The sequence below is a fragment of the Helianthus annuus genome, chromosome 1, assembly GCF_002127325.2.
Source record: "Helianthus annuus cultivar XRQ/B chromosome 1, HanXRQr2.0-SUNRISE, whole genome shotgun sequence".
In the NCBI taxonomy this organism is placed as follows: domain Eukaryota; kingdom Viridiplantae; phylum Streptophyta; class Magnoliopsida; order Asterales; family Asteraceae; genus Helianthus; species Helianthus annuus.
Window position 1 is genome coordinate 28,559,045 of NC_035433.2, and position 22,368 is coordinate 28,581,412.

The following is a 22,368-nucleotide window of genomic DNA, read 5'->3' on the forward strand; positions in this document are numbered from 1 at the left end:
GGATGGAGAAACATTCCTTGAGGTTAATTTCTGATGAAATCAACGCCATCAAAGACATAGCCATTCCACCTTCTTGAGGTTAATTTCTGCACTAGGTTAATTAAATGAGTTGTTGATAATGAACTGTTATCTATTTTGTCCATGGCAATGATTGGATCTTTGGAGGTGGTGTCTTTTTGTACGTGTTCTATGAATTCATTCTAACATTGGATTCAAATCACAATTTTTGATGAATCTGAGAACACCGAGCTAATTATGATAGATTTGCAACAATGATGTATTGGTATAGAAGGGGGTATAAAAGTGGGGATATTGTAATTTTGTATCTTTGGTTGCAGGTTAGTGAGCATAAAAGTGGGGATACGATGTTGACCAGAAGAAAGTTTTAGTTTTCTTCTTTGGAACACAAGAAATGTGAGTTTACCTTTTGAAAGTTTGTTTTGTGGAATTGTGGTTTTTGAAAAAATTTGACGTTTTTTCGATTTCGTTACCGCTTATTTATAAAACGTTACGGCTTGGCAGATTTTCTAGATCCGCCACTGTGCTTCAGTGATGTGTATGGGAGCAATGGCGGGTGCCTATATTCTTACACTATTTTCGGTATAAACGCCGCTAGTCGTTATAAACTTTTGACTGATTTGCTTCATCATGTTTGACCGATTATTAAACTTTTTTGTTGCAGATAAAATATAGTGAAAGAGTAAGTGGTTTGATACTTGTTTACCCTCTATGCAGAGAGTAGCTTCTTGGAATGAATGGTTTTACAATAAGGTTAGTTCTTTCATTTTTTTTTTGTTTTCAATATAGTTATCACTTTTTTTTGAGCATTTAGAAAATGTTGAAACAAATCTATGATTTTGTAAACATATTCTTGATTTGGTTATGCACGGTCACAATGATCTAACCAAAGTTTTTATTCATAGTTCATGTCGAAATTGCTTCAATATTGCGTTATGTGTGACATGTTAAAGGAGTTATTGATTCACAGATACTTCAGTAAGGTATATATTATTCAAACTTTTTACCTTTGTAATACTTTCCCATACTCTAATGGGCCTACCTAATTCACTATATAACTTTGATCACAAAATTCTATGGGTTAAATCAGGCGGTCTGTGGTAGTCTAGAAGTCCCAGAATCAGAAATCGTTCGAGCATACAGGAAGGTTAGTTGTGAATTTGCGATACTACCTTAATTGGCCTCGGACATCTAATTTAGCTTCGATAACTAATAATAACAGGACGTATGACTTTCAAAAAAAAAATTTGCTACGCCAATTATAAAGTTTTTAGTTTATAATTGTCGGTCCCAAGCCCGGATAAAGGAGGAGGGTTTTGTTACTAAATATGCTGAAAATGATAATTTTGCAAAAGCGCCACCACTTCGTAGTTCGATTTGGGCCTCCGAAAACAGAGGAACGACACTTTATAGAAATCAGAGCAAGTTCAATTTATTTTTTACTATTTCAAAACGTTATTTATATATAAAGAATTTCCCACTCCCAATACTTATGAACTGTCATATATGCAAACTTACATTAACTGTGAATTAACTTAAACCTGTGCCGGAAGCGCCTGTAATAATACTAGTTTCGTTAATGATGACTTTTTGATTTTATTCAGTGGTTGTTGGTTGTTTTGTAGATTGAAAAGTTGAAATTGGTTATCAAGGAGTTCTTTAAGGAAAAGGATGAAGAAAAAGAAAGATTAAATGGAATTATTGTTGGGTTGTTGTAAAAGCAAAAGATAAGGTGGATATGGATACCATGCTCAATAGGATGTCATAAGTTGAAGCGATCACAGTTCGAAAATATGCTATAAACACTTGGTTTTGAGTGTTTTGATGTTTATTGTATTAGGATGGTTTTGAACAGAGATGTTCTATATACATTTTTGGGTTTGTAGTTTTATTGAGTGTTTTATATAATTGTAATTTTATCGAAACATACTTTTAATAAAAAAACAGGGAAATGAGAAATTTGTATGGTGTGTTTGAAAATAATCAATCCAAGTGGTTGCTAAATGGTAGCATATGTGTAATGCTACTGGCTAAATAGTTGCAACTAATTTTCAATGAAAACGGTGGCTAAATGGTATCAAAAATGGTGGCAAAACTTCAATGAAAGAGGTGGCTAAATGGTGACAATATAGGTGGCTAAATGGTAGCAAAATGATGACAAAAAATTCATCACAACGCGGTAGCAAAAAGACCCGGTAGTGTAGTGAACAAGTGGCGGTCGCAAATAATTTTGACGGTTTTTGTGGTGGCAAAAATTTGGTAGCAAAATATAAAAGTGGTGGCTATTTGGTGGCAATAGACCAATTGACACGGGTGTTTTTTCCACCGCATATTCGGTTGCAAAATGGTGGCAACAAGGCAAATGTGACTGTTTTGCAACCATAAGTGCGGTGGCAAAAGCTCTATTTTCTAGTTGTGATGAGGGTTTTAATACATGCGTGTTTCTGTATCTTCAAAATATATTATTAAGTCTCACTTAAAATATATTTTAATTCTTTCTCCAGAATATAAATATTTTCCCAAAAATATTATATTTTATTACATATAATTTTCCCAAAATAATACTTTTGTCCAAAATACGCGTTTAAGAGTATTTTCTGAAAATACGTAAGTTACGGATAAAGATCGGGTGGTAATAATAATACCGTTGTAACTTAAATATTTATTGTGAGGGCGTTAGAATTATTTTGGAGTCGTTAATATTCAGTAATATTATTTTTACCCTAAAAATAATATTTACGTAGTTCACAAAATAATCATAAAAATTTACACAAGTGTTGTTATGAAAATATATGTTCTAAATATATATTTTAGCAAGTTTTTTTTACCAAAATCCCACCTCCGACACTTGGTTATTTTTGTAATAAAAATCGTGGAGAAATTTATTTGGAAAAACAAGTTAAAAATATATTTTAAAGCACTTGTTATGAAAATAATTCTAAGTGTTATTTTCTGGAAAAATTTCGCCAGAGTTTCCTCTGTAACTGGAGGTGGCCACGCTTTCAAGCGTATCATTTTCTTTTATAAATTCAATCAACAATGTTCCCAACATCAACAAACGATGTTTCAACATCAACTAGTTAAAAAAATATACGTAAATCGCAAACATATGAACTTGTGGGTTATGTAAAAGTGTGTAGTAACTTCCCAATATTTTTAGTAGATCTTTCTATCCTTAAAAATAAAATCGGTTTCTTGAAATCTTTATTTTTAAAGAAAGTGGAAGTTCACAACTTCTTGGTCAAAAATTATAAAAATATTTCTTTGTTAAAACCTTTTGTTACATAAGTGTCTACACACTAGTTTGTTCACAAAAACACCTTTGTTTCAAGAAAGATCCGGCTTCTAAACATGATTTCATTTTACACTTGGTTCTTTGAAAATACCACTTGTAGATCCTTAGATCTACTAGTTTAGAACTCCATTTCATAAGAAAAATTGTTTTTACACAAGTTCATGTTTATGTTTGAAAGGGTTCGTCATCTAATAACTTTACGACTTAACATAAGGCTAGTTCATGTTTCATGAACATGATCTGGCGTGGTTTGATGACGATCCATTCCAACACTAGCAATCAACAACAATAAATAATCAAAACAAAACTAGTTTCAAAAGTTTTACACTAATATTCATCCATTAACCACCTTGTTCATCACTTTTAGTAGACTTTAAACTTTGATCTTATATGTTCGTAATTTTTATCCGATAAATTTCTTATTAACCACTTTAGATAAGCTTAAGAAGGTGTTTAGAATCACTTACTACTAGCTCATGGCTAGGGAAGAAATTAGACGAAAAATGGGTGGTTAATAGCGTTGTGGTGAGGTCCTTGGCAATCCGTAAGCACCGAGCCTCCTTATACGAGATCCTTCACCTTTGTATGATAATAGGTTGCTTTGATCAAGGTTGAAAAATGATGTTGGGGGTGGGCTATGTTCGGCCGAAGTCAACAATGGGGGGAAAGAGAGAGTGCCAATTTTGTTGGTGATTTGTAAATGTGAAGGTCTAGACTTTAGATTAATTTATAAACCATAACCCTTTTAACCACAAGTTAATATGCCCTCTAGATATTAAGCAATAGGATTAAAATAAGCAAAAGAATGTGATGTGTGTTCCCTTGGGGAATCGTTTGCTTCATGGGGGGTGGGTTAATAGTTGGTTTTCAACTAACTAGTTAAGTATTAGTTAGTTAATTAGGTAATTAAATTAATTATTAGAGTGTTATATATTATAACGGGTGTTAGGGTATTCGGGGACCCTAACTGGCTCAGAAAAAAGAAAAACAATGTCAATGACAATATTTTTATGTCCCGGGTTAAGTCCGGTCGTTCGGTTGGATACTGATCCGTTAAAGTGCTTCATAAGCATTTAAAGTGTCTTTGTTATTATTTCTAGTGACACAAAGAATTCCCGACACTTTGGAAAGTGTCTAGTATTATTTTCCCATGTTTTTGCACTTTACTAGTTAGCTAATAATGCTGAATTTTTGTTTTAAAGTGCAGGATTTTGTAATTAACACATGTTTTAGGCACATCCGGTCACTATAACTATCTCCTAGTGACGCAGTTCTACAACCCTCATTTACCTACACTTTCTACTAGTGTAGTAAACTATTCCTGGCTCATACAGGCCTTAGAGGCAGTATCTGCCTGATGCTGGCTATGTCAGCACGTTTACTGGGTTATCCGTTCATTGTGCTACTGTGCTTTTGTGCATCAAGTTTGTCACTAAAGTTCTGTATGTAAATAATGGAGTGACAGTTAATAAAGTATGATGCAAGTTTGTGTATGTATCAGTATTCAAGTAGCAGTTTATCCACAATTGCAAGCAAGCACAGTAATTAAGTAGTAATTAAATATTAATTAAGTCGTATGGATACCTGATTTGGTGAGGGTTGTCACACACGTACTCCTAATGGTTTCACCTTGGAAGGGGGTGATCCGATTCGGCAAGAAATGAAAGCTAGCGCCACGATACCTTGATCCCTTTAAGATTCTGGAAAGAATTGGCAAAGTGGCCTACCGACTCGAATTACCGGAGGAACTTCGCAACGTACATCCGAGTTGCCACGTCTCGAACCTCAAGAAATGCCTAGCCGAAGAAAACCTGCATGTTCCTCTCGAGGATTTGCAAGTTAACGAAACTCTACACTTTGTGGTAAAGCCAGTAGAAATCATGGATCGAGAGACCAAGAAACTCTGACGCTCTCGCATTCCTATAGTGAAGGTTCGCTGGGAAGGCAAACGCGGCGCCGAGTTCACTTGGGAACTCGAAAGTGATATGAAAGCTAAATACCCACATCTCTTCGTTACGCTTGCGCCTTAATTTCGGGACGAAATTTCCTAAAGTAGGGGAGGCTGTAACAACCCGACTTGCCGGGTCATTACTTGTATCTGTCTTTTCTTGCTTAATTACTTGTACTCTCTAGATTCCGATTATCGCTACGGGTTAACTAATTTAAACTATACTTTACAACGTGTTCACAACGTTGGAAGATATGGTCTAAAACATCAAAAGGGGTGTCAACATGTCTCGGTAAAAAATGTATCAATCAACTTCAACTTTGTATACAGTTCTTAAGCATCAATATCGGTCTCTCCTTCATACTTCATCTACGTTTACATTGTCTTCACCAACATTATTGTCACCCATGTTAGAACTAGAATTTTGAGTTTCTTTTGACAAAAACTTGTGTATTCGGTTTTGTTTTACTTCGTTCGCCTTTCTTTTCTTTTCCTCTTGCTTGTTCTTCTTACGTTTTTGATGGCCGGATAGGTGTTAGTATTTAGGAACGGGAGGCATAATTTCTAAATATAACCAAAAACATTCATTCAATCACACGAAGTCTAAACATACATAATACATTTAAAGTATTATACATCAATCAAAGTTACTAAACACTAGCATTTAGGGCCCTAAACATATGAAATTAGAATCACACAATAAGACTAAACGTTCTAAAATAAAAAAAATTATAAGAATTTTATACCTCAATCTCAAGAGTATCCACCCCACAGAACCCTGGATTCGCCCTTTGAAACACCTCCTGTGTCCATGATGATGATATCCTTGAACCTTGATTTCTCACTCGATGATGATGATGATGATGATGATGATGATGATGATGATGAAATCCCCTCCTCTGCTGCGAGCCTGCGATGATGATGAATCCCCCAAGTTTCGTCGTCTGATGTTTGATGATGACGATGAATGTGAATGTTGACAGTCGACGTTCTGTTTTCCCACAATTGGGGTATAATTTTTGAAAAACTGTTGTTTATTAGTTACTTGGTCCTGGGGCTGAGCTTGTTAGTTGAGTTTATAAAATTTTGGGCATTTTAAGCAGGCCCTTAATTATAAAACTTTTAATTGGTTTTTAAAATTCTTATACACACCCTTATTTATAAAAAATCTAGATCTTTTAAGATTGGACATTGAGTCTTTTAAGCAGACTCTTATTTAAAAAACTTTAATTGGATTTTAAAATTGTTTTACAAAGGCCTTTATTTATAAAAACATCCAGATTTGTTTTAATATATATATCTATATATATATATATATATATATATATATATATATATATATATATATGTATATTAAATATTTTTTCACTTATCTCATTTATTATCATCTTTGACTAATTAATTAGTCATAAAAACTATCATCCTTCACACTAATGTTTTTTTTACTACACACATCAAAAGTTACCCTACACCTTTCGAAATTTACCCTACACATGTTGAAATTTATCATACACAACTCGTAAATTTATCATATACACATTGTAATTTATCCTACACTCTAAATTATTTTATTATATTTTTTTGAAAAAATATATATTTTGAAAATAAGTTACAAATTTTAATGTAGTTAGCTATTAAAGAGAAATACTAGTAATTAATGATCTTTGTAGGTTTACCATATTACCCTTATAGTAACATTAAATACTTATATTAAATGAAGTAAAATGAAACATTCTTATTGGTTGAAATTTCTTTTTTTTTTCTTCTTTCAAAAAGTTTCTTCTCATTTGAACTCTCCACTATATATATATAGGACAAAGATCTGTTAGAAACCACCCTTTATTGCGAGAACCGCGAGAACCAATGTGAACACAACCAAAAATGCCTAAAAATAGGTAAAAAACAAATAAAAAATTTTTTTTTTAATATTTTTTATAAAAAAAATCGCTACTTTTAGTATAAAAAAAAATTTTTTTTTGGTTTTAACATAAAAAATATTAAAAAAAATTTTAGATTTTTTTTTATTTTTTTAGATTTTTTTTTAGATTTTTTAGGTTTTTGTGGGTTTAGTTTTTAGCATTTTAGCTTGTGGGGGGGGGGGGGGGTGTTTAGGTTTTTTTTTTTGGGGGGGGGGGGGGGGGTTAGGTTTTTTGGGGGTTTTTTGTTTTTAGCATTTAGCTTGGAGGGAGGGGGGTTAGGTTTTTTTACGGTTATTTTAGGTTTTTTAGCTATTTTAGGTTGTGTTCACATTGGTTCTCGCAATAAAGGTGGTTCTCGCATGAATCTTACCCTATATATATAATATATATATATATATATACATATATATATATATAATTTAAAAATTTTTCGAGCCCTGTATTGATTTGGGCCTTGAGCGCAGACCCACCTGCATTTGCTTGTAGCCGGATCCTGTTCTTCACATCTCTCATATGCACTCCACAAGTCAATATTTACTTGTATGTCATTCAGTATTAATACAATCCAAATTTAAGTAAAATGACTTGATAACACTAGCACTATATAAATTTCAATACCAACTTTATACACATAAGTAATTACATGTACAGGAGACTTTTTAACAACAGAAGCCATAATTTTACCTCAACATGATATTCCCCCATCGACCATATTAGTTTACATGTTGATAGTATTCCCCCAGACACGTTTACGGTACTCCCCGAGTGCCCAAAGTGGAAATATGTTTCTGTATTGTGCATAAAGCAGCAGGCAATTCTTCATGTAGACTCCCGTAATTTCCTGTGTAAATGATGTAATGACTAACTAAACATAATTTTTTTAACAAATTGGTTGGTGATATTATTTACTTTGGATTCATTTAATAGAGGTTACCTGTTGAGGAAAATCTCCATCATCCATTTGAGCGTTAATCAATAGCTTTGCCGCTTTGTGTAAAGGTGTTGGATCTCTTTCGACCTAGTGGTTTAGAAAAAAAAAATTAGTATATGGGTGCATCAGTGAATACTTAGAAGAAATATCATGGACACCAACATACTTGTTCAGCAAACATAAGACCAAGCATAGCCCAGGATGTTTGCACTAGATTTGTTCGGTTTCCTTCCAACGGTGTATATACCTTGAAAATTAGTAGAAACACAAAGGAGAAGTAGCAAAATTATTTAGTAGTATTTTACTTTTTCTTTGGATTAGTGCATATAGTCAAAACAAATGTGGGTTTTTATATATTCTTAGATGATACCACCATCATCATACTCTAACCGTTAAGAATAGAGAGACTGCTTTTAGTGAGACCCTCGGCTCGATAGTAGTTTTGCATCAAACCTTGGGCATAACGCACATAACACTCAGCAATTAAGAAAAAAGCCGATTAATGTATGTACTACTTGTCTTTCGGTTATCAACGCCATATGATGCATGATTAATTGATTTATTATCCACCTCTTTTAACGTTATTTTCACGAAATTAGTAAAATAACTTTAAAATTAGTGCACTTTGACTTTTGCCCCCCGGGCGCCCACACATATATACGTTATATGTGCATACCGCCAGCTGGGCGTTAACCAATATATATTGTTGATTGAACTTTTTGGTGAGTGATGGTAACCAAACAGACCTCAGTAGGGCAAGATATGTGACTTTCTCCCCAACCCCCTTCTTCATTCTGTGTAGAAAGTAAGAATTTGACGCCTTTCCGCACTGCTACGCTGTTTTCATATGTATTTCCGGTGGAACTTAAGCCCCTTAAGGCAAAAAATGTTCCATATATGAAGCATACACCCCAGTAACCATACCTATCAAGTCAACCAAGTGAGAAGAGATAAGCAAATATTAGACAAACAAACCACCACACGTCAAATCTAAACAAGCTAGCAAACATCCAGTAAATGCTGAGGATAGGCATACAATGTGTAGTCTAATGATCTCACTATAAGTGATCATTTGTTTATAGGGCCAAAAGTTAATCCTGTAATCCGGTCCCTTTTCTTAAAAAATAAATAGTATTCGCTTAGAATCTTAATACTTGGGAATATGATTACACATCTAAAAGGCATAAATCCTATTATTTAGATATAAAATTTGTGAGATTGTAAGTTTTGAGGAACTAGTGACCAGAGACAGAGAATTTAATTGGAATCGAACAAACTCAAACGCTAAAAGTATTGGGGCCCTTAAACGTGCTCCGAGCTACAACTTAATTTTTTTACAGTCGAGTTGCCCCTGGTTGTTTATTACCCCTTCAACATGTCGCTAGTTGTATAACCTTTCTCAAAGACTAGCTTTCTAAATAAACAAGAAATCATATCAGCTTAATTACCATGAACCATCATGCCATTGTGTCTCCTCAAGATATCGTACTCCATTTGAAATGGACAGTTCTATTTCTTCCTTTCTGTGTCTTGTATGGACACGTGTGAATTCTACCAGAGCTCCAATAATGGATGCTGTGGTTTCCACATGCCTAAATCAGCAAAATATTTAATTAAGTTAAATATTTTTAAATAAAAAAATTCTTACTTGTTATTTCTTTTCTGTTAATTATTTTTCATGCAAACATTTTTCTTTGTGTAGTTATTATTAAGCACAAACAAAAAATCAGCCATTCGATCCACACATTTTCTGAAAATTCCTATAAAAATGTGTCCATTAAAATTTAAAATGATGAGATGTGTCTAGCTCGCGCCATATCCGTGCTAAAATATGGTTTATCATGACCAGCCTGAACCAAGTTAACGCAAAAATTTGGGTATCTTGAGTCCAAAGATATAAAAAAAATTGTAAACCAAAAATGTATTAAAGCTTAATTTCTAATCTTTTTATTACTTAAAAGAATCAAAACCTTTCTGAAAGTATATAAAAATTATTTTTTTAAAGAACATTGTTAAAGCATGGAAACTTAAAATTATTTAAAAAAAAATACTTTTTAAATATTTAAAAACATATACTTAATAAAATTATTTTTTAAAACTTAAATTTATGAAAACTTTATATTTTTAGAACTATTTAGAAATACTTAATTTCAAAAGGTTAGTTTTAATATTTATATGACCAAGGGGTGTGGGGATCGTCCCCCGGCGCCGGGTCGTCCCCCTTGTCCCACCCCCCCCCCCCCCCCCCGGTCGTGTCGCAAGTGGCCCAATCCAGCCGTTGGAGACGAGCGTGAAGTTTGAAAAGTGGGCCCCATTCAACGGCTACTTTTATATATATATATATATATATATATATATATATATATATATATATATATATATATATATATATATATATATATATATATATAAAACCCTATCATTTTAGTAGTCAAGTTGGTCAATTTGGTGATTTTCCTTGTTATAAAGAAATCACTAACCAGAAGAGTTCTATGAAAAAGTGTTAGGAGATTTACTCTTTCTCAACAACAATATCTGCAAAAATCTCTGAAGGGTTAAGAAGCTGTAGAAATGGTTTTGGAATTGGTGGCTCCCAAACAGCAAATCCTCCACTTATAGGACTCTGAATGTAACCAAAGAAATGTTTTAATTGTGTGTTTGTGCTTATTAGCTTTTTTCACTGGAAATATATAAGTAAATATGTCATACCTGCATGTAAAGAAGCACATTCACTGCTTCATAGAGTCGGGCAGGCTCATCCTTGGCTCCAGCTATTTCTTTTGGCATGTGTGATAGTAAGAGTAGACACTATAGGCAAAGACAAATTATCGTCTATATAATATAAACCGAAACTTTAAATGTATATAGGATGTCCCAATTCGAACCACGTTATACCCTTAGTGCTTCCGATGTACAGTCTGAGACAGTCCATCCGTGATCTTGATCAGCGAAAGTCCATGAACCTTTGGTGAACTGTCGACACATTTTAGTAAAATCTCCAGAAGGATTGTCTTTCACCTACATATAGTTAAAGTAGTAAGTTAGAATTCCATTAGAGTTTGGATATTTAATCATGCATACTTTAAAGACAACCTGTGATTCTTTCAAGTAGAAGTGGGCCTTTTTGAGACAATCTCCGTATTCTTCTGCCATATTACTTGCGGTAATCGCTTGAACTGCAAGAGCACAATCCCACACTTGACTACCAAAACTGTGCATTGTCATTCCATCTTCTGCAATCCATAAGTAATCCGGTACTCTAGCTAGGTGATATTTGAACTCATCCCCATTTGGATTCTCTGCCCACCAACACATCATTTGTAGACTCTGTCCAAAAGGAGAATTTATGGTTATGGTTTTTAAGATAGCAATTCCCTTTTATTTCTTTCTTCTATTAGAAACGCTAGCTTACTTTTTCGACGCATCCTATGGTCATGTATCTCGTCTCTTCTGATTCATATCGCATTAGTTCAACAACTCTATTAATAGATCTCTCTCTAAATTTAGAAAACGGCCAATACTTGAGAACTGGCTCAGTAAGGTAGTGAAGACTGTGCCACAAAGCATCTTGAAGAAATGAATGTGGATAGTAGAAATCCTCCTGCAAACACAACACATACACCCTCACACCCGAAAGATGGTTCATGTTTTATCCATCTCGAACCATTAATAATTCAGATAGTAGAATAACTTTAACGGGTCAGAGAGGTTGTAAGATATTTTTCAGAAGTTTTAGGAACTAGCCATTAGTCAAGCTAGTTTCTAAGGGGGGTAGGGGTGGTCATCACTCATCACTCACTCACAACTTCCAATCAAGTTCCGCCATGTTATCAAGCATTATTCCATCACTCACAACCTTTTGTAGTGGAAATGCCAATCACTCACCACCACACCCAACAATTTACCCACAACCAACAATTTCCCTCAAACAATTAAAACAATCACGCGTTAAAAATATAACACGTTCTACGTTTGACGTGTGATCCATTGGAGTGGCGGTGGTGTTGTGTACAAGAGCACGCGTTATACAAATTCATCACGGACAAAAAGACAACCACCCCGGGTGGCCTAATGGATTTTTCTTTTATGTTAACTAGTCAGCACTAGTTTTTCTATTTAAGCATTGTAGATTTTTTCGCTTTTAGTCAATGCAATGAAATACATCTGTCTCAATTACTTGGTATATTACTTTTGAGTACTTAATCTATCGCATACTAACAGATAAAAGATATTGAGATAGAATATAATTCTTGGTTAGCTAGTGTATAGATCTATTGGCACATAGGAAAATTTCACCTTGATGTTCTAGGGTCAATTAAAGGTAATGATACATTGATACCAGCACCAACCTTACAGCAGTTATTCCGTTGTTTATTCCAGTTAATATCGTCAAAGGGTGTGGGGTGGATTTCTTTTCGCAAAGCCGAAACAAGCGGTGTTATTGGTCCTTGGATTCTTTTCCCATATAAATACGACATGGGCATGTAGGTTGTTCGACAGTAGCACCACATCTCAGCTGCATTAACCAAAAGGATAGAGAGACCGAAAACAATATGAATAGCATATGCAAACTGTTATTTTGGAAATATATATATAATTACCTGGATGAAAAGGGAATGAAGATGGGAAGAGCCAAAATTCTGGTGGCAACGGATTACAGCCCTCCCATTCGTATACTCCAAGAACCTACATATTGTAAATTGTTCCCAGTTGGACCAAAGTGCATATTGTATAGATTTTTGGAATTACAATACGATTGTGGAGTTAATACTTACCGAAAGATAAACCTTTCCCCAAGAGGGTATAGATGATGCACCTCCATGGTCAACTATCCACTTACGAGCTCTAGCGATTGCACCATCTCCATCTTCTTCTCCCTCTCCTAGTATTCGTAACGCTACATAACTCAACGCTGATCCGATCATTGTGCTGTGGCCTTGGATATAAAATCCCCATCCCCCATCATCATTCTGCAGTTATACAACACCTTCTTGTCTGTTAATAGGTACTTCATTTAGTTTTGCTCTTTGTTGGACTGCTAGAAAGTAAAATTTTAAAAGATACGGATTATGAAACCACAAATATATATATATATATATATATATATATATATATATATATATATATATATATATATATATATATATATATAGGGGAAGGTTCAAATGAAAACCACTAGTTATTGTGAAAACTAGAAAACTAACTAAAACCCACTAAAAAGGAGGGAGGGAAGACTTTTAATGAAGGAGGGGTAAAATTGGAACAAAAAATATATAACTTTTCAAACATTTCCCATTTCTCCATACGTTATCATTTTAAAACAAAAATGACACCATAAGATCACAAATTTTCTTATCTTTCATTCAAGTATATTCGAGCATATTTTTTATGACATAAAAAAAGATTTATGGTGTCGTCTTTTTTCAATACTATTATTATAGTAGTGCACATGTGCAATATAACATGTACTACAATGTGCATTACATGCTTAAAATAAGTTTTTTGATTCTAGTTTAGCTTTTAGGGTTAGTTTTTTTGGAGGTTTAGGATTAGGATTAGGTTTTTGGGTGTGGGGGGAGGGGGGTTTAGGTTTTTGGGGGGTGGGGGTGGGGGGTTAGGTTTTTTTCGGGTTTATGTTTAGGGTTTAGTTTTAGGTTTTCGGGAGGGTGGGGGGTGGGGGGTTTAGGTTTTTTTTTTTTTTTTTTTTTTTGGGGGGGGGGTTAGGCTTTTGGTGGGAGGGTGAATTTAGGTTTTGGGGGGGGGGGGGGGGAGGGGGGGGGTTTAGGTTTTTGGGGGGTGTCGGTGGGGGGTGGGTTAAGTGGTTTAGGCTTTCCGTATTAGTGCACATGTGCAGTACAACCAAAAAGTTTTTTTTTTTTTTTTTTTTTGAAATTTTTTTTCCATATATAAAAAGTAACGATTTTTCTAAAAAAATTGTAAAATAAATAAAAAAAAATTTTGTATGTTTTTTAGGTTTTTTTAGTCTTTTTTAGTTAGTTTTCGAGTTTTCACAATAAAAGTGGTTTTCATTTGAACCATCCCCTATATATATATATATATATATATATATATATATATATATATATATATATATATATATATATATATATATATATATATATATATATATATATATATATAACGTAAGTATCTATAGAAAACCCACTTTAATTTAGAAAACCCGGGAAACTCAAAGCTCCCGATGTTTTTTTTTGAAAAAATTTACACATGTTATATACATGTTTTTAAGGGTTTTGGGCAAAAAATTTTTGGCCAAAACCCTTAAAAACATGTATATAACATGTGTAAATTTTTTCGAAAAAAAATACATCGTGAGCTTTGAGTTTCCCGGGTTTTCTAAATTAAAGTGGGTTTTCTATACATCCTTCCCCTATATAATGTAACTATATATATATATATATATATATATAGGATGGATACAACCAGAAAATGTGCCCTTTAATAAGTATATCATAATTATGTATCTGTGAAGAGGATAGTATGAATGATTTCGAAAACCATGAGAAAAACACAATTTTCTTTCCAACTTTAAAAGAGTTGATCCATTAATTGAAGTTATATTTTATTTTTAAATCGTGTCGTTAATAACTTAAGATTTTCTTTTAATTTTTTATTATAACATTTTCAATCACAAGTAAATACAAATGTATTTAAATTAATACACTAAACCGTAAGCCATAGAAAGATATAAGTTTTATTTTCGTTATACGCTATTTTGGTAAAATAACACAATACGTACTCTAATGTAATCAAAGTTAGCTGGTATGGGAATATAATCTATCCACAAGTGTCGGTCAATCTAGCTCAATTTTTGTCTTAGCCTTCCGTACTCAAAACTATAAGACTACAAGGTATGGTGATGGACCATCCTTGGAGGATGATCCGTCACGTAGACGACACGTCACAGTCCTCCCAAGAATGGATCATCCTCTAAAACTAGAGGGCATGGGAGGATGGTCCTACTCATAGTCCTCCACCACTTTTATGTTTTTTTATTTTTTTTAATCTTCAACTTTTTTTTAACATTTAACAAATAAAGTAACAAAATATTTTCATTAATATTAAAAAAATATTACATAAACTTAAAAAAAAATTTAAACTTAAAAAAAATAAAGTAACAAAATATTTTTTATTTTTAATTAAAAAAAAACTAAACCAAAACCATTTGCAGCACACAGTATTAAAGGTTTACTTTTCTAAAACCAACCTACAACCTGCAACTAGCAAACACAGTATTAAAGTTTTTTACTTTTCTAAAAACAACCATTTGCACCACTTCTTCGATTTAGCAAACACCTGCAACTTTGATTATCAAACACAACCTGCAACTAGCCTCCATAACACCACCGTGACCTCCATCTTCACGCACCACTTCTTCGATTTAGCAAACACCTGCAACTTTGGTTATCAAACACAACCTGCAACTAGCCTCCATAACACCACCGTGACCTCCATCTTCACAACACCACCGTGCTCAGTCGTCTTCTCCATCGCCGACCACCGTATCTCCGACGACCTGCAACTGAACTTCAATCTCCAGTCTCCTGTCACACCTTCGTTTATACACATTTAAACGGCTACATTTGACTGGGGGCCCACCATAATTGGTTCGTCGCAAACGGCAAGATCTCGACGTTGAGGACGGGACGTGGGGGAGCGGCATGGTTTGACGGCCGTCGCCGTTCCTCGACGGGGTGGGGACGAACCCCATACCCCCTAGCCTAACAACCACGCACATTTCTTTCCTTAATTAGTTAAATGTATTTTACACAAAATAAATATTTAAAAAAAATGGGTATGATTGTTTGGGTTATGACCACACCATATAGAATGATGGATTTAAATGATAGATGAGAGTGGGGTAACATAACACTAACAAAAAGGGTAATGGTAGGGTCATGACATAGGCTACAAGCTTGTATGAAACAAAAAAAGTCAAACACAATCAAACTTGGCCAATAAATAATGCTCAAACAAAATCCATCACAACCAAAACATCCTTTTGTCAAATAGATTCATAAAAGTATAAAACAGCCAAATATTAAAAAGTTGGGCATTATAATTCTAGGAAACAATACTAAGGCATGTTCATTAACACTAGTAATCAATACAAATTAGTAAATTAGTACTATAAAGTACTACCACAAACCAAACTTTATATTTCCAGATTCTGATATATATATATATATACATCCCCATGGGGGAAAATATGAGCAATTGGAGTTTAGAATGATGTAAATACATACGAACCTGATGATTGTAGAAGTATCGTATCATCTCTTTCTTGTGTTCTTTAGTTAAGACCCTATTAATGGTACCACTAACGTATAAGGCTATTAGCTGCAAAGAAAAAACTTGTATCTTTAAGATTAGGTGAATATAGGGATAAACATAATAATCAATAACTAAGATAGGATGGGTAAGAGGTAGGTTTAGTATATGGAGGGGTGTATAAGGAGGGGTATCACCGCTATGGCTCAACCCCTCTTTGTAGTTTTTATTTTTTATTTTTTATTTTTTTCAAAATTTAACCCCAAACACCCTCTAAAACAAACAACTATGCGCCACGTGTCCTTTTCTTACAACACCTTTCTTAAGTTTAGGCGCTAAAACCAATTTAGTGTATCTTTGTCCTAAGCCCTTGTGTAATGGGGCGCTTTGGCCAAGCATGGCGCCCAAAAAACGCCCGGAACACCACCCCCCTAGGCGCCATGTTTCAGAAATTTGGGGGAGGCGAGAATATGTTCGCGGCGTGAGGGAGGAGTGAGGGAGGAAGGTTATTAAGCTTGGACCAATCAAAAAAAGGTTAATGTTTTTATAATTATTTAATAAAAACGAAAATTAATAATTAGGTATTGATGGGTAGGGACTTTATGACTACGGGCTTAAATGCATAACGCCCCATAACGCCCACCCGCACACGTGGCGCGCCACATGTCGCATAACGCCCCTAAAAGGGCTTTATGACTACACATGGCCTAAGACCGTGGGGTATGGTGGGGCTTGGGTTGGGGCTTGGGTTGAGCATTGGTTGACACGTGGAATGGGAAAAAAACCCACGCCCATGGGGTATGGTGGGGCTCGGGTTGGGGGCATGAGTTGACACATGACCATTGAGAGCCCGCCATGTCACCTTGCTAGCCCGCCCCACGCCCGGCTTCAAACCCACGCCAAAGGGGCCACGCCCCAAACCCAAACCCAAGCCCCAACCCAAGCCCCCGGGGTGGTGACTTGGGCGTTTTCCCCCAACCCACGCCCCAACCCAAGCCCCATACCCCATGGCGTAATGTTATTACCAGCACCTTTCATAAGTTTGGCCACTAAAACCAGTTCACTATATCTTAAGTTTGGGCGCTAAAACCAATTCCTTTTTTTACAACACCTTTCTCAAGTCATGGTACGATTAGTCGGTGTGAGTTTTGTCTTTTATGCAATTGCAGTCGTGCTTATCTTTGTTCTAATGTTATTACCAACTGGAAGCAAAAAAATGAGTTAATCACCTGGTTTGTAATTTTGATTTGTGTTTAATGTTCATGTTTATGCTTTCCTATCGCCTATTAATTTGTTCATATTTCACGTACAATTGTTAATCTGATGCATATGTTTATGGTTGTTCTTCACATCAAATATCTGATGATGTGCATTTCATTTGTTCTTTATGCTTGTTTATATTTTGTTGGGGAATTTCAGTTTGCCGGATGATCAGAGAGGCGTGATGTCACTCTCAGATCATATTATTTCGGTGGTTCACCCGAATAATTCAATCGGATACAACTCTGATTTTGAGAAAATGAACCAGTGTATATGTTTGTGGAAAATTGTCTGAACCAGAAAAATGTGACCAAGAAAACTGTCTACGAAAATGGGATTTTTGGGGGTGTAACTGCCTAGTGACAGTTATCTCTATTTTCAGACAAAATTGCCAAAAAACTGCCATTTTTATCATTTCGAATAAGTGACAAATTCCAGAAAATAAAATTTTCTGATGCAGTTTCATTAAGACAATTTAATGAAAATAAAATTTTTCCAAGCTGACCTGGGGCTCTGCCCCTTGGACCCCGCCAGGGGCTGCCGCCCCTTGGACCGTAGAGTACGAGCCGTACACTTCGAATTATAATAACTCAAACAAGCGTGCACTTCCGCACCTCCTAACTTGCTTGAGGTGTATTATTATTCGCTTTAATCACCAAGTCAATCCCCGATTACACTAAAATATCTAACATATTTTACCTGTATATGTGGTGATCAAAGCTAATGTATATTTTACATATACAACCAACACATGTTTATCTTATTTGATTTTTATACTTTTGGTTTTCTGCCGGCAAAGGCCGTGGACCTACTTAGTCGAGTTTAAAGAGTCATGCATAGTAATGTTATAACCCCGAAATCTACGGACGTAATTTTTAAAAGACTTAGTTTTCCTATTCAAAAAGGGGTACCGGCGCAGTTTGTTGCCCGTTTAACAACTATCTCGATGTAAATTCGTCATGGTATTGAAATCAACTGGTGTCTAATATAAAATTAGCGGCGCAGCTTGTTGCCCGTTTACCAACTATCTCCATATAAATTCGTCATGGTATTGAAATCGATTGGTGTCTAATATAAAACTAACAGAGCAATTCATATTTCCATTTATTTCTAGCTTTTATAACTCAGGTTTATATATTTCATATTTTATACCTCTATTATATTTCCATTTCATTTATCTATGCATCCATTTCATGTATTTATATCTTAATATCTTGTATTTATAGCTCAATTTCATGTATTTATAGCTCAAATTCTTTATTTTTAAACAAAAGTTTTAGCCAAATTTGGTTTTGTCTATTAATCGAAAATAAACGACAAAAAAAAAAAAAAAAAAAAAAAAAAAAAAAAAAAAAACCGTCAGTGTAACATAATAAACCAAATTGATTATTTGAAAACATATTAGTTAATAAAACATATTAGTTAATAAAATATCATACTTACAAGTGGAGGGGTGAAAAACATGGGACCAGCATTTTCAGCTGGCCAATGTCCGTCTTTAGCTTGGATTGCACGATGTAGTCTAACGCCTTTCTTTACCGCATTTGTAACTACTTCAAGATCCACTTGGTCGCCTTCACTTAGTCTCGTTGGAGGCATGCTTGTAAGATCAATTCCACTTTCTTTTTTAAGCTATGAGACACATAACATCATATCATTCATTGTCATCTTCAAATTTACCAAATTCTATTTAAGCATCGGAACAGTTGGTGAACGATGGTAAGTTCATAAGTTATTTTTTTATTTCAGATAACTTCTTAATGATATAGTAAGTTATAATTATACATAGATGACAATCATGACATACTCTTAAAAAGATGGGTTGATTTCTTAAAAAATAAATTATGTATATGATTGCATGAATTTTTTATTTTTTTTTTGAATGGCTAAACTTGCATGCCATGGGGATTGAACCCATGACCTCTACCTATTCTACACCTTACCTAACTCGCCAACATATGATTGCATGAATTACGTTAAATTCGACAAGGATCAATTTGATTGTACTCAATTTAATATTTATTGATTTAAATAATCTGCACAACGGTTTTCATCTTCATGGCCACTGATTGTCTCCACCACCTATTCGTTCTTGCCACCTACACGGACACTGCCTTCCCCACCACTCGCTGCCGATGCCTCCACCACCAACGCTAATACCGCGACAAGCATCGTCATCTCCACCACCGCCGTCACCTACATCTTTCAATCCATGCTGCCTACATCACGGCAGCCCCCTTACCACCTTGTCACCTAGTGGCGAAGTATAGAAGGGGCGGGGAGGGATGCCCGACCCCCCGAACTTTTCGCTCAGTAGTGTTATATATGTAGTTTCCGTATAGAAATTTTTGGGTATATACGATTTCGACCCCCTGGTTCTATAGAATTTTTTTGGTATATACGTTTTCGCCCCCTGTCATTCGGGTCAAGCTTCGCCACGGTTGTTACCATTACCCCCACCGTCACAAGCACCTCCAATATTCCCACTAACCAGCCACAACAAAGCAACTCATCTCATACTGACTTCAGTTTCACTAAAATCTATTGTGACCCAAACCAAAATGATGTCTTTATAAGAATACACGTTTTAACCCGAACTTATTTTACTCATAACTCATAATCACGCAAACCCATTCTGAGTCGCATCTGTTTTGACCTAACATCCGAACCTGCCCCACTCGCCCGGTTTGCCATGCTTATATTTATATAAGGTTGTTTATTGCCACAATAATTCTCGGAGATAACCGATGCCTCAACATTGTCCAAGATATGTGTATTCAGATGTTTATGATGGGTAAAGTTGTGTCAAAATGATTATGTCATATTATAACATGACAAAAACATAATGAATTCTTTTTGTTATAATGTTACATCGCTTTCAAACGTCTATACCACTAAATTTGAAGAACATTATTGTTTTTACACATAAAAAGCATCTATATATAACCGACGTAACTTCTAGCAAAAAACCATTATCTAGTTTACCTGTCGTCGCATTAGTAGATCACCACAAGCATGGAAGCCTCCATCTCGTCTGCTAACTTTGAAGTTCTCGCGCAACCTTTCGATTTCTTCTTTCTCCTCTAAGGTTCCAACATTGGGATTAAATTCCCAAAATTGTCTACCAACAAAGTTATTTGTACTATATAAATAGGGCCCATTCCCTTCAGCTATCTTTAACTCCCACATCCTCTTAAATCTGGTGAACAAGTATTGCAGTAAAAGAAAAAATTAAAATTCTCTCAAACTAAATGTTTGAAAGCGCATGCAGCTTTCTTTTCATGCACTCCACCAATTAAAGTTGTACATAACTACATAACTACATAGATAGTGTAAATAGAGAAATAAGCGACACAAACTAAAAAGATACAATGGCTGTTAGCATACTGTTCTGTGATAACGTTCGGCAGGCATAATTGCTAAACGGACAAAAAAATGGACCAGATGTAAGAATTGTATGCAGACAATGAGAGGGACCAAATGTAACAAAGTCATAGGTGACAAGTCCAACGCATAATCGATATTATTTGTGCATGAAAAGAAGGAAATTAATATTAATATATGGATTATTATATATGTATCCTAACTAAATTTGTTTTGCCGTTCAAGAAAAAAAAAAGTTACATCATCCAACTGGTCATTGAATGTTCATGAATAATTTACATTGGTTTGAATGTGTGTCGCCTGACATTTGCCAAACAAATGATTTGGGTTCGAAATTATTGGTCTTGCTTATCTCTCTCTCTCTTTTTTTTTTTTTTTTTTTTTTTTTTTTTTTTTTTTTTAAGAAGATGTGTAGTGAGAGAGGGAAGATAATGGTTCACTCTTGGATATTATCTTCCATGTGACGGTTGAGTTAGCTTTTGGTCATTATGGACCATTATTTTAAAACGAGTGTAGTGATATAATGCCCTATAATGCTCCTGCAATTATTATCCATTATTGTTTTTTGTTTTTTTTTAGTTAAAACTAATGTTTAAAATGGGTGTAATGACATGATTGGCAAAAGAATCTCACCAGACGATGAATGCACCGAGAAAAATTTGGAAAAAAAAAACGCCCTTGGGGGCGGTACAGGGGCGTTATGGGGCGTTTTTTTTAGAGGAGGACGCCAAAAAAACCCCACTACGGATGATCTAACAACCAACAAAAGCGTCTAATTGGTTCTCTGTTTTACTCGACTAAAGACATCAACTTTGTGTTTTTTTAAGGGTTATTAGATTTTATCACGCTCAACTGTTGTCTATTGGCCGCTGGCACCCCCAACTATCACTTTGACGCCCGTCACCCCCAACTTAACACTTAGTGTGTTCTGTCACCGCGTCGTTAACTGATCACTAACTTTTGATCCTGTTACTACACTTTTTGGGGTGTCATAGGGATCTTGGGAAGGTTTTAGGGATCTTAGAACACCCTCAAAAGTATAGTAACAGGATCAAAAGTTAGTGATATGGTGACAGGACACACTAAGTGTTAAGTTGGGAGTGACGGGAGTCAAAGTGATAGTTGAGGGTGACAGCGGCCAATGGCCAATAGTTAAGGGTGATAAAATCCAATAACCCTTTTTTTAACCCCAAAAGATTCATCACACATGTACGCTCTGATATTCATAAATGATTTTACACACATTATGTATTTTTCTTCCAACTTTTAAAATATTTTTTTCCATTTCTTATATACGGTTGCGATGTATTTATTTTTATAT

The 22,368-nt window shown here is 34.8% G+C and overlaps 2 protein-coding genes across 2 annotated transcripts; one reads left to right on the top strand and one right to left on the bottom strand.

Annotated features, from left to right (window-relative positions):
- The first annotated feature begins 542 nt into the window (after positions 1–542).
- On the top strand, positions 543–1,943 carry LOC110944630 (pollen-specific protein SF21-like). Its single transcript, XM_022186285.2, has 5 exons — positions 543–600; positions 683–771; positions 924–1,001; positions 1,109–1,165; positions 1,644–1,943. Exons 2-5 carry the CDS (start codon positions 730–732, stop codon positions 1,734–1,736), a joined length of 270 nt encoding a protein of 89 aa, XP_022041977.1. The 5' UTR covers positions 543–600; positions 683–729; the 3' UTR covers positions 1,737–1,943.
- Positions 1,944–7,761: 5,818 nt separating this feature from the next.
- On the bottom strand, positions 7,762–20,914 carry LOC110937860 (dammarenediol II synthase). The gene is made up of 16 exons (XM_022180339.2): positions 20,649–20,914; positions 19,107–19,295; positions 16,383–16,472; positions 12,887–13,081; positions 12,713–12,797; positions 12,461–12,627; positions 11,524–11,712; positions 11,205–11,438; positions 11,007–11,129; positions 10,821–10,919; positions 10,628–10,734; positions 9,560–9,703; positions 8,858–9,035; positions 8,278–8,358; positions 8,115–8,198; positions 7,762–8,021 (listed from the first exon to the last, which is right to left on the bottom strand). The coding sequence occupies exons 1-16, from the start codon at positions 20,850–20,852 to the stop codon at positions 7,899–7,901; spliced, it is 2,292 nt and encodes a 763-aa protein (XP_022036031.1). The 5' UTR covers positions 20,853–20,914; the 3' UTR covers positions 7,762–7,898.
- Between the last annotated feature and the right edge of the window lie 1,454 nt (positions 20,915–22,368).

Bases quoted from the DNA above. Each gene is read 5' to 3' on its own strand.
- LOC110944630 (XM_022186285.2), top strand. From the start codon at position 730: ATGCAGAGAGTAGCTTCTTGGAATGAATGGTTTTACAATAAG. The intron at 1,002-1,108 runs GTATATATTATT...GGGTTAAATCAG, and splicing joins TTCACAGATACTTCAGTAAG to GCGGTCTGTGGTAGTCTAGA. The intron at 1,166-1,643 runs GTTAGTTGTGAA...GTTGTTTTGTAG, and splicing joins TCGTTCGAGCATACAGGAAG to ATTGAAAAGTTGAAATTGGT.
- LOC110937860 (XM_022180339.2), bottom strand. From the start codon at position 20,852: ATGTGGGAGTTAAAGATAGCTGAAGGGAATGGGCCCTATTTATATAGT. The intron at 11,130-11,204 runs GTTGTCTTTAAA...AACTATATGTAG, and splicing joins TCTACTTGAAAGAATCACAG to GTGAAAGACAATCCTTCTGG. The intron at 10,735-10,820 runs GTATGACATATT...GGTTACATTCAG, and splicing joins ATGTGCTTCTTTACATGCAG to AGTCCTATAAGTGGAGGATT.